Raw genomic sequence first — 13,094 nt, 5'->3', positions numbered from 1 at the left:
GCTGCGGTAAAAAAAATAGCAAAATGATTATTTTGAAAACAGTTTGCAATGAATATTGAGATGAGCATATATTCTTATTAATTCAGGTGTTGCTATTAAGTTTTCAAGTCACTAAATTATTAATCAATATTTAGTGCTCCATCGTACTGCTATTTTTATGGCCGCAGCTGTGTTGCTATATATGTGTGTGTGTGTATGTGTATATAGCACATGCATTAAACTCTGAGACTCGAAGACATACGGCGCTTCGTCTGTGTCTGCAGTGACAATGCAAAAAACGAGAAAAAAAACGAGAAAAAAAAACGGAAAAAAGCGGACATCGACAGGAAGGAAGTGCTCGCTGTTAATGCTATGCAATGCCGTTGCCAGTCGCTGCGATTGGAATTTGCAAGCGTTGGCAGCGAACACCTACAGCTGATTCCGTTGCCTGCCACAGTTTTGCCTCTCTGCCATTTGCCATTTGCGACTCACCTGAATGAGAAATCCTATTACCTTTGCCAAGTTGTGCTGATAATTGTGAGAGTCTCTGAGAGTCGCAGCAGGCAACTCCACGAGCTTTAATAACCAAATCATACTAATCAAAATGAACATTAGCGGGAGCTATTTATTTTATTCTTGACTCAAGAATACCCCGATTCAGCCTTGAGCTTAAAGTGCGTCGCCTGACTGAATGCATTCATGAGTTGAGCGATGGCTGCTCGCTTGGGGAGCGAATTCCCTTGTATGCATATCTGATATATGATACATGCATATCATACTAACAATATTGATAATCGCAGAGCATCGCATAAGAAATCACAGCGAGCGGGACATTGTGTCAACAAAGATAAATCTAAGCGCACTTTAATGAATATTGATTGATTAACAATCTGATAAATGATTGCCAGAGTCGAGTATACTGAGTGGAAGCCCAGCTGAGCACAGTGAAATCCATCCGAAAGCAAATATTAACTAATTAATGGGATATACGTATACATTGTGATCATTTGAATAACTTTCTATATCAGCCAGAAAAGATCTTATGGAATATTATCAGAGATATGCATTTTTGTTTTATTGAATATATTGTATTATAATAATTATAATTGTATTAGTATGACATGTTTAAGAACACCATCAAATAAATATAAATAGTAACATATATATTTTTATAATTTTAATATATATACATAGATTAATCCGTCTGTAGACCTGACCTTCAGAATATGTTTATATACAAGATCCGTTTTGGTGAAAATGAAAATCTGCATTTATATTTTATTTGTATCTGCATCTATATCTAGATCTATATCTAGATCTATATCTATATCTATATCTATATCTATATCTATATCTATATCTATATCTATATCTATATCTATATCTATATCTATATCTATATCTATATCTATATCTATATCTATATCTATATCTATATCTATATCTATATCTATATCTATATCTATATCTATATCTATATCTATCTCTGTCTCTAACAATAGCTCATATCATATTACTGGAAAAGTAAGGGTATTACAATAGTCGCCATGCTGCTGCTAGTCATTTCGCTTTAGTTACGCTTCAATTTATGCATATTGCATAATATTTTATTCTCTCCAGATTAGCATATTTATTGATTATTCGCTATTCGACAGCTGTGGAAGTTGGTTTTATGGTCAACTAGATCTAGAATTGCATTCAGCTAAAAGTCGAAGAAGGAAAAAAAAATAAATATGCAACATAAAAAACTGCAGTTAAAAATTGTGTGGGGAATGTGAATTTTGTTCGGCATTTGTCTTCGGACTTGTTGCTGCTCGTTTCTCTCTCTCTCTCTCTCTGAGCTCTGATGTTGTTGAGTGTTGTTGTTGGGTTGTTGTTCGGTCAGATTTCGTCGCGTTTAGCGTTAAGTGACATCAACACAAATTCCTTGGCATGTGGCGGCATTCAAATTTCAAGCCGCATGCAGCGCCTCGATTCGAAATCATTGCACAGCTGAAAGCTGAAAATTCGGAATTCCTGGGAACAATCGCAGCGCTGCTCGAATATATGCTGATTGCGAGCTCGAGCTGTTAAACTCTGTTTGCCCACTATAATTCCGAATAATCGCTATTGCTATTGACATAGCGTACATACGTTGCGAATATCACGCATTCGCCACATGTGCCCATGCATAATGCATTCACACTCGATTGCATTGCGCTTGCCCACGAATTGGCCAAACATTCATTTCATTTACGCCAGCAACGCCAACGTCAACGACAACAGCGAAAGTTAGTGAGCCAGCGCACAGGTTGAGGCAAGTTTTCATCCCAATGCCCAATGCTAGCTAACAGTAGAGCATCCACAATACAACTCAAAGCAAAGCAAAGCAATACAAAACAGAACCAAACCGAGCCGTCAACTTGATTAAGACGATTAGCACAAAAACGCTCATTACCAGAGCACGAGCTGGCCCCGTCCCCTCAGCTACCGGCGAGATGAAAGAGCCTAAGCCGGCTCTGGAATGCTAAACAGTTAGCTGGTCAAAAACGTCGCTGACCCAGCACCATTGACGTATGTGTGTGTGTGTTTCTGTGTCTGTCTGTGTGTGTGTGTCATAGACTTTAAGATCGCATTTCAAAACAATCTGAACACTCGAAGACGCCTCGAACGACAAACAAAATTAGCTTCAATCTGGGAAATTAAATACAAATAATAATAAACAATTTGTTTATAATTGTTTTAACACGTCCCTTAGCATTGACTGCGTTGCCACTCTTTGCTTAGCTTTGTATTTGTATGTTGGAGGGGAAAAAATATGAATATCGTAAATGTAGTGTATCTTATTAAACATGGTCAGACAAGTTTAGTTTTGCCAGCATATTTGAAGGATCTTTTTAGGGCATTCTGTGTTTAAAAATACATTTCAACAAATGCTGCATAACTCAAAGAATCATGGCAAGCAAATGAATATCGTAAATTTGAAATCTCTTTTTGAGTAAGCTTATTCAGTTTTGCCGGCATATTTGAGAGATATTTTAGCATATGCCTTATCTAAAACTACATAATCGATATTCGAATATCGTAAATATAAAGTCTTTTGCTAGCTAGAGTCTTACCAAATCTATTATATTGACATTTGGATTTATACTCGTTTAGTTTGTTGCTTTACTTAAGCTCTGAACATCTTTTCAGATCTCATCTTATCAATCGATATTTCCAACAAAGCAACAAATATCGTAAATTTTGAGTCTCTTATTAGGTATATCCAGATGCATGAATGCGAACTATTGACGACTTTACTGAGATCTTCTTAGATCGTATCTTATTTATAGCTTAATTTATAATTTGAATATCGTAAATTGTAAGACTTTTATTAAGTACAGACAAGTGGATATATGCTGGTTTAGCTAGCAAATTTATTAATGCACTCAGAGAATGTTTTAGTTAACTTCTTACATATGCAAAGCGAATATCGTAAATTGAAAATCCTTTTAGTATGGCCAGGCGAATTTATTCATTTTCAGCTCTGGCAGCATATAAAATATATTTTTAGTGGATCCCTTATCAATTACTGCATTTTCAATATTTGATTTCTTCGGGATCTCTGAATATCGTACGTTGACAGTCTCTTAACAAGTAGGGTAGGGCTTTTATCTGCAAATGCATATGCTTGATTGAAACTCTGACAGCATGTTTGCTATATTTGCAGAGCTTTGGCTCTGTCTATGTCAAATGTAAAACGATTATCGTAAATTTAAAGTCCCCTATTAGGTTTGGTCCATCATATCAGATGTGCTGACTGACAGTCAAATTTCGGCATTCAATTAAACTCTGACAGCAATTCATATCGTTGAATGCATTTCCACAAACATCATATCAGATGAACGAGCTAACAGATTGCCTGACATGTTTGTGCACATGACTTCAGCTCTGGCAGCTGATTAATGCTTGGGCTAAACACCATGACGGCAGTGACGATATAATTATAATAAGCAGCTACTCCTGCTGCGGCAGCTGTTGTTGCTGTTGTTGCTGCTGTTGCAGTTGCTGCTGCGGGTGCTGTTGTTGCTGTTGCTTTTGCTGCTTCTGCTGCTGCAGTTGTTGCTGTCGTTGCTGCTGCTGCTTCTGCTGCTACTCCTGCTTCTCCTGCTTCTCCTGCTTCACCTGCTTCTCCTGCTGCTACTCCTGCTGCGGCTGCAGTTGCTTCTGTTGCTACTGCTGCTTCTGTTGCTGCTGTCAAGCGTCAAGAATGGTGGCGAATGCGCTCTAACTGTTATTATCATAATCATTGTGATTATCATCGGCTTCATAGCTGATAATCATCTCGATTTGAATATGTTTCGTATGTCAATATATTGGATGCTGGCCCAGCCACAATCTCTCTGCCCGCTGTCAAGCTGAACTATTCCTCAATTTTACACTGTCACTCAGTCTCCCTCTCTCCTGCTCTCCCTCTCCCTCTCCCTCTCGCTCTCTGGCAGCTGGTGCGCGTGTGTGCGTGCCTGTGGTCTGTGGCTGTGCGTCTCACTTTGGGCGGAAGCGCAGCGGCAATGATGTTATTAATGTACATTATAGCCCCTGATTATCATTGCTATGCTTATTATGCTGATTATGTTACACTGATATGCTCTACCCGCACCACACGCCCCCTTGCCTTGTCACACTCCTTGCACACACGCACTCACACTCAGTCGCTCCCCTATTTATGGCTCGCATTGTTTACTATATCGTTTCTCAGCGGAATTTACGGTTTGCAAAAATGAGAGAACAAGAAAAATAGAGAACGTGATTTTGTCATTTAATCTGAAATTTTACAAATTGAGCGTAATTTCGAAGTACGCGATATTAGAGCTACTCGGATCCGTTATTCAAATTATCTTTTGAACATGCATTCATGTGGCCATTCACGATATACTCATTCAGAAAGTGCAATTGAGTATGTTAGTTTTGTGCAATGGATCTGAAATTTTGAATACATATTCGTGGGTAGAACTTCCCGATATACTCACAATGGGAATGGTAAATCTTGTGATATTATATTCGATTCCTCAAGAGCTCTGTTATTTAAAGTGGTAGAGACTGCATTTACTTGAGTTAAAATCGTCAAATCAAATTTTGGGTTGAGGTAGTAAAAAAATTCTTATTTTAGAGTCCTTCTAACGCGTGGCAAACTGACAAAAACTTGTCTTCCACAATTTTATAGTGAGAAACTAAGATTTTAAGGAATAAATGATTGCTAACCTTCTCTATTGACTTTCCATTATGTTTTGGGGCTCGGCAAATCGGAGCCATTGAGCTGAAGATTACAAATGGTTAAGCTACTATAGACTCTTTTCTGAATACTCAACTCTTTCTTTACTGTGAATGAGTATAATGCAGTCGGCAACGCCCAACTGCAGCATTCTTACGTCTATCGAATATTGCCGGCAATTCTATTTTAAAATAGTTCTAAAGTTTTTATAGTCCGATTTTTATGACGTCTCCGATGAGTGAGTGGGTCTGGGTAGGGGTGTATAGTATTTGCGTCCAAAAGTAATTCTATTTTAGAATAAAAAATTGTTTCGAAATAATTGATTTGAATTTGAAAGTCGTCTGCTCCTAGTCATATCTAAAGTATTCTAAGCTCTCGTAACACAGATCTTCCAGCCTATAGCCATTGTATGTATATTTTCCGATAGTATACCGATACGATTGAATAACGGAGCCACTTTGAGGCAATTGTATCGAATGCTGTAGCCGTGGGCCGTTGTCAGAGCAATAGAAACAACAATAGCTGTGGGCGAGGGGGTAGAGGCGTGGCGTGGAACGCAACGAGCATCGAGCAGACCAGCTGTCGACGCTGACGCTAACGCCGACGCCAACGTAGACGTCGTGCGAAATTTATCACCCAAAAGATTCGTGAACTCGACAGGGGCCGTAAGGTCGACAACTTGGCGTGGCTAACGGCTACCTGCTAGCGCTGCTACCTGTCGCCCGTCACGCCCCCACGCCGCCCCGCTTGCGCCACCACCTGTCCGTACGGCCATGCTCACTCCCATGCCCCCAGCCGGCGAGCTTTGGCTGTCGGATTGTTTGATTAATGTCTCGACGCAGGCCATGTGCATTCTCTCTAATCTCTCGATGTGAAATTTTTGCTAATGTTTGTGTGTGTGTGTGTATGTGTATGTGTCTTTGCAGCCATGTGGCGGCGATGAGGCAGACAGCAGCTGGGAGCATGCCGTGCCACTTGTTGCATGCCGTTTCCATGCAGCCAGCGCAACGGCAACAGCAACGAACTCGCATCAAATATCCTGCATATTACTCATACGCCATGTGTCGCCTGGATGCCATCGTAGCATGTTGCAACAGCAGCAGCAGCAGCTGCCACCGCTTGCGGCCACGACGCGCTGACTAATTGAACGATCTATATTACAACAGCAGCCGCCGCAACAACATCAACTACAACAATTAATTGAAATAGCATCATCAACAACAACAACAACAACTAGAACTACAACTACAACTACAGCTACAACAACAACGACGACAAGAACAACAATCGAGCGAACAAACTTGCCCGCACAACAGCTCAAAATGTCTGAGGTAAGTTTGGCAATAAATTTCACTCTTAGTTGCGAACTAAATCTTTGGCGCCCGCCAACAAAGACGTGAGATTCATTCAGACAAAATTTACGTTTCACACTTTTAAACAAACATAAAAATAAAAATACATTTAGACATGTGCGAACATTGTAATACTAAAGGGTTTAGCAAGAGAGAGAAGTGGAATGAAATATGATACAAATCATAGATGTTGCTCAACACTATCGATATTATAATATTTATATGAGATATTTGCTGTAAATATTAAAAATACATCAATTTAACGATCACATATTTTCGTTTATATATTAAAAAAAAAAAAAAAAAAAAAACAAATTCATTATTCTCCATGTATAGAGTTCCTGAAAATATTATATGTCTTGAACTTATTTTGCTTCTATTTATCCATCTATTTATCATCTTTGTTCTATGCAAACAAAAACTTGTTAATACTATTTCATTCGCAAGTTATATAAAATGCAAGTAAAACGAGTTTGAAGCAAAATTCACTTCAAAAATTGCGAATTGCATTTTAAAATTAAACAAATAAATTTTGAAAACTTTTTTTATTTGTATCAGCTTAGTTGTTATTATTTCAGTTTGAGCTTAGACGTTAATTAGTTTTCTCATTATGCAAACTGAGTTAAAGTAGTCCGTTAAAACTATATATATAATAATACATACATACATATATGATATATGTATATTGAAATTGTTCAGATTATATATATAATGGTATATATACATAAAATAATATATGTATATTCAAATTGTTGATCTATGGCTTTAGCAATGTGTGTAAATTGAGACCTACTCAGGAGATGCATTAAATTTGTAAGAAGACATAGCTGAATTGAGAGAGATTCCAAGCTCACATCGCTAATCAACGATCATCTTTCATTTAAAATTACTTTGATGCAAACTGCTTTAGAGTAGAAAATTGGCGGAAACTTTAGCCAACAACGAGAAATTCTAGGAAAAAAAAAACTCCGTTGTAAATATGTATGTGCGGAAACAAATATTTAAAGCTAGTTCAGTTTGAGCAGAATGTTTGCAGATAAAAACCAGAAACACGAACAGCAACAGCAACAGCAACAACAAGAACAACAAGGGGCACAAGAACAATATTGTGAATGTGTCTTACTCTGGTCCCGCATAAACATTTGAATTTTGGGTCAGTGACGTCGTCGTCGTCATCGTCGTCGTCTCATATCTCATGTTTATGTATGGGATATACACTCACGCACTCTTTTTTTTACGAATGGGAGACAGAGAGAAAGAGGAGGGAGGGAAAAAGGGATTTGAGCTGGAGTGCGGACAGGGACCACATGCACCTTTTGCTTTGGCAGCGAACAGCTGTTGGCAAACTCGTGCTACAAATATTGACCTAATTTGCACCTGTTTACAAATTCATTTGGCTCGCCGTGTGGCCCACATCGCATATCCCCGCATCCTGTGGGGCAGGACTTTGCGTTTTTGGCGCATGATTTATGCAGCAAAACGCGAACTCAGCTCGCCATACACTAACTAACCAACCACCCATCACCCCTCCGCTCACCGCCCACCGCCCACCGCCAATCGCCCATTGCCCATTGCGAGCGCTAGTTTTAAGTGGGTCAAACCGTGTCCATGCTCATGTCCCAGCCAGGGTGACCCACTCGACCAGCGGCTATTCACAGGATATTTGCGGTGCCTCCGAGCTAGCGGGCTTGCCATGCCCGCCAATGGCTTTCTGCGGCGCGGCGCGGCGCCTCAACGGGTCAGTTATGCACACATTGTTGGCATTCCCTTGTTAAACAAATTTACATTTTCATGCAACAGCGGAGCAGTCAGGCTCCAGCTACAACTACAACTACAGCTCCAGCTCCAGCTCCAAAGAGTGGCGAGCGTTCTTTAGAACAATCGCAATGCTTTCAATTACGGTTTGCCAAAGCATTACACAGCACGATGGACTCCAGCAACTACATCATATATGTATGTATGTATGTATGCATGTATGTACATGATGCTACTCTCATATTCACGTATTCTAAGAGCCCACAACAGGCACAACAACTGGAACTGGAATTTACCAAGCGGCTACGATGGGTGTTTAGAGCATATTATCAAATATATGTGAGAATCCTTTTCAGTGAAACGGAGCAAAAGCCAGAGCTAAGTTTCCCACAAAGCGGCCAGTCCGAGTCGAAAAGTCAGGCAAACAAATTGAAATAACAATGGAAGAATTTAATTTTGAAATTTTATTTGATTAAAGTTGATACCTGATATCTCATGTATAAGCATAATTATCTATGTATTTATTATTTGTTGGGCTTTCCTACAACAATTTGAAAAGTTGTTCAGAAAAGCTAGAAATATTTTTAGGATTTTTATGTTTTTCCATTTACTCTTAAAAACTACAATTTGCAGGGCGTAAATTGCCTCGTGAGCCACGTGAGCCAATTTTAACCTCATTTAGTTTGTGCCAGAACAGCTTAGGTCTAGGCTAAATGTGGGTTAAATGCTTCTTGCAGGCTGAAAATAAAGGCCTTACTAAATAGAGCTCGCACAAGGAAAATTTGCCTCGCACAACTATTATGTGACGCTAAAGCAAGAAGAAAAACAATTAAGATTCTTGCAGGACTGCTTAACATTCGTTTACTTTTGGAAAATTTTTTAAATATTTTTCTTTAGGCATATGTAAAATTTGCTTTTTAATTAATAGAGAAGCTCACAAATAAACTTGTAGTAAAATTTCTAGCTCTAAAGAATATATAGCTAGACCGCTTTATCATGCCCTCAATAGGTGTAGATTTATCAACCATATACATACTAATACTTAGAGACTTGAAGCTTAGAATATATACTATTATTTAGCATTTTTTGTATACCACAGATAATATTGTGCACTTTGCCACGCCTCTAGTGGATATACCGGAAAGAAATCTTAACACTTTAATGGACGAATATACCAACAAGGGTTTCATTTCATATAAACGGACATCAGTAGGTAGAATACAGAGAAACGCAATATAGTTTTGCCACTTCATGAATGTGTATAAACAAATATCATAGCTAAACCTATATAATTCATAGCTGGCATTAGAAAACCCTCTAAAGTAGAAGCACTTTTCTGAAAAGCGAAAATGAAAACGAAAGCTTTAATCAGGCATTGCTTACACAAGAGCAAGAGCAAGAGCTCAACAGTAACAGTAGCTGCTGCCGGCTGGCTCCTCGAGCTCAGCCATTCAGGCACTCAGCTATTCAGCTATTTGTACATATGGAAACAGATGTACACACACGAGTCGAGCGTTGAAACGGAATGGGAAAAGCGAATAAAACGTGTAGATAGATTGTAAAATTGGCAATGGAACGTCAAATAGTTGATAAGCGAGCCAAAGGGATAACCATATTGAGTTAACTGATTTTCCACTTCAATCTCTGGAGTCCACATAAAATGCCAAAAAGCAGAGCACAATAGAATCGACAATGATTTTCAATCTGATTGAAAATGTGCGGAACGGGTATGATGTGCTTGTGAAAATGTAGACAACAGGCAGAGAATGATGGGAAAGATGGTACTATAAGGAACTAAATCGATCGAAAGATACAGCACTGTTCACTATATCCATCTGTCTGTCGGGGATCTAGCATATTCTGTGGCTAGTTTACTGGAATATGAAATATGTTCTTATATACAATATACATATATGTATTTTAGTATATCACTTGAAATATTTTAATTTTGAAGTATTATTTGAAGAACAATGGATATACATATAGTGAATACTTTTCTTCATTCTGCCAATATATATAGTTAACTATTTATACATACATACATACATGTAAAAATGTATATAAGTGGCTTATAGATTACAGTTTTTTTGCAGTGTTTAGGGTATATGCTAGTCGTACAATCGCTCGAGCATACTTACTTGTCTTTACTGAATGATACACAATTTGTGGGGGCATTGACGTGAGCTATTGGTTGGTTCTCAAATCATGTATGTATTATATATATCGAATTGGTTTATCCAATTAAATATCAGTTCTTGTCCTGCCAGACACTCAAAGCATACACAATCACATATTCATTATATATTATACATATAGAAATATCTAGTTGTGCTGTATATAAAATCTGTTAAATGACATTTGTTTTTAAGCTAAAGTCGCTTAGTATTTGGATATATTTTAAGTACTTTCCTCCATTTCCTAATGGATGAATGGAATGATTCGTAATTTCAAATAAAATATATTATTATATTATTATATATAGATACTACTATAGTATATATATTACGATGAAGGACAGATAACTCCAGCGTAGTATAATTATGGAAGGATGTCTATAAGGACTGTTGGGAATAATGAATAATGCTAGTTATAGCGACTTTTCTGTCTCAAAGTGACAACTGAGAACTTGCAGGTATAGCCATTGTTAATATGTCATTAGTGTGGCCAATTAAATCTTAATCGAGTTGTTAAACACTTTTCATCAGTTATGCTCAAACGCTCATCAATTTTCATATATCGAATGCCTGAAAGCTTATTAAATCTTTCGTGTCTGGCGCTCGATTTGGCGCATTAGGATAAAGCGAACGATTATGTTAATGATTATTATGATGAAGGCAGTGATGTTTATGTTGCTCTTCTTCTTGTTATTGCTGTTGCTCGGGATTTGCGGTAATTAGGCCACTAATTTAGCCCGCAGACTAACGCCTTAGCCACTTGGGCGTCGCTGCGCCGCCGGCTCGTCAATTCGTTTGATTGTTTCTGTTTCCTGTGCATTGATTTCCATGATTGATGTGTTTTTAATGATGGCGACAGGCGGCAGGTGCTTAAAAGCTGGTAAAGCAGCCATTTCAATCATTAGCGATACGCCACTAGCCACCTACGTTATTCACCTCTCTCTCTTACGCACACACACTCTCTCGCTCTCTCTCTCTGTCTCCTTTGTAGTGCAACTGATATGGAAGGTGAACGAATTGGCAACTCGACGCGTCTGGATTGCAATAAACTAGATGAAAACAAAAATAAAGACCAAGTTGAAATGTTCGAATAAGAAATAGAAATAAAGATAAAACAAAATAAAACAATGGCACATCTAACGCTTGCCAAAGTCGGAAATGCGCCAGAAGATAAATGGTTTATACTAATTGATTGCTTTTGAGCGAGCCAAACTGAAAGATGTCCTTGGAATATATCATCTAGACATATGTGTACAAAGCAAATAACATAATGCATGTATGACAGGATATGAATAGGGAACAATATATTTAACGATCTTGAAGTCTTTGTCCCCATGTCCTTCGATTGTGAAGAGCTTAAAATATTTGAAAAGAAATCAAGAAATCTATCAGAAAACCCCTATAAAATAGCGACGCTATAGTAAGATTTGGGGCTTCATGAAATCTAAGGAGCATGCCGATTACTTTAAGAGAGGCTAGACAAAACAAGATATTTACTCAGTCGAGTCTCGATAATTTCTATGCCACTAAATCCAAAATCGCGATAAATCGAAAAATATTTTATTCCTTTGGAAAAAATTCGCCCTCGATATTTCTCGATAATTTGAATTTCTGTGTAAATCGAAAAAAAAAAAAACTGATCGCCTTGCCATTTCGAACTATCGGAAGTGTTTATCTTATTCAAAGTAAATCCCATTATATAAATATATATAATAATCATTAAAAAATATTTTCCTGTTCAGCTCTCCTTCTTTATCTCCCTTATCGCAGTCTCTTCCTTTCTGGAAATGTCCAAATTTTAAAGGCGTGTCAAAGCGCGTACACATCAAATAGCATTCGATAGTTAGATGAAATCGGAAATCGTAATCGGCGTAAACTCAACATTCGTGATACTTTATGAGCAGACCTCGTTTAAATACATTTATAATCTATGTGGAACTATCGGTCACACCCAGCCCAAGCAACCCCTCGTCCACCAAAATTATATAGTACCCCATAAAAGATGGGGTATGCTCTCTAGTGGTAGCCGGCCGCCGATTGTGCTAGGTCGTTGTCGTAGCAGTCGCTGGAATAGCTGCCACTGCTTCAGTCAATGCCTGTTAACTGGCACAGCACTAAAGTTGCGACAAGCAAACAAAAGGGCAACAGCCAAACAAACGAATGACAGCAACAATGACAACAACAACAGCATCTGAATAGTGCTGGGCATGGGAATGCCGTTTGGCAGTTGGTGTTTACGTGTCGCCTGCAAGTATGCTATGAAAAATATTGTAATCATAAACTATGCCACGCAACAAAAAGCAGCAACTGAGTGTCTCCACGGAGCACAGCAATTGACTGCATAAAGAAGGGGCTCAGAGGGTCTGGGGGGAGGTGAGGTGAGGAGGTGAGGGGTTTAGGGTAGTGGGTTTTTGTTGAATTGGGTTTTTCGGCATGTCCTTGCGGTCATGCCGGGCCCAATGGAGCTGTCGCTTTTGAAATGCCAGCGGTACAGATGCATCAGAGCTATAGCCAGTACCCAAGCACCCACCGCAACCACTGGACCCACATACAGCCAGAGCAAACAGAATAACATAAATCCATACACTATATGACGTACGG

At 38.6% G+C, this 13,094-nt stretch overlaps 1 protein-coding gene across 6 annotated transcripts in view; it reads left to right on the top strand.

Moving 5' to 3' along the window:
* The window catches only part of Ac13E (Adenylyl cyclase 13E), a 66,783-nt gene that overhangs the window by 14,219 nt on the left and 39,470 nt on the right, over nt 1-13,094 (top strand). For 5 of the 6 annotated variants that reach the window (XM_089474158.1, XM_018014201.2, XM_089474155.1 and 2 more), the window contains exon 2: nt 6,139-6,543. The exons of the other annotated variant lie outside the window; for it this stretch is intronic. Coding sequence is in view for 3 of the 5 variants with exons in the window: in XM_018014201.2 (XP_017869690.1) it covers nt 6,535-6,543 (9 nt within the window). In the remaining 2 variants the exon portion in view is untranslated. The remainder of the gene's footprint in view (nt 1-6,138; nt 6,544-13,094) is intronic. 6 annotated transcript variants of the gene reach the window in all.

Source organism: Drosophila arizonae, chromosome X (genome assembly GCF_054131065.1).
Source record: "Drosophila arizonae isolate 15081-1271.41 chromosome X, UAZ_ARI_1.0, whole genome shotgun sequence".
NCBI lineage: Eukaryota > Metazoa > Arthropoda > Insecta > Diptera > Drosophilidae > Drosophila > Drosophila arizonae.
This window is presented reverse-complemented; position numbering and strand designations above follow the sequence as displayed.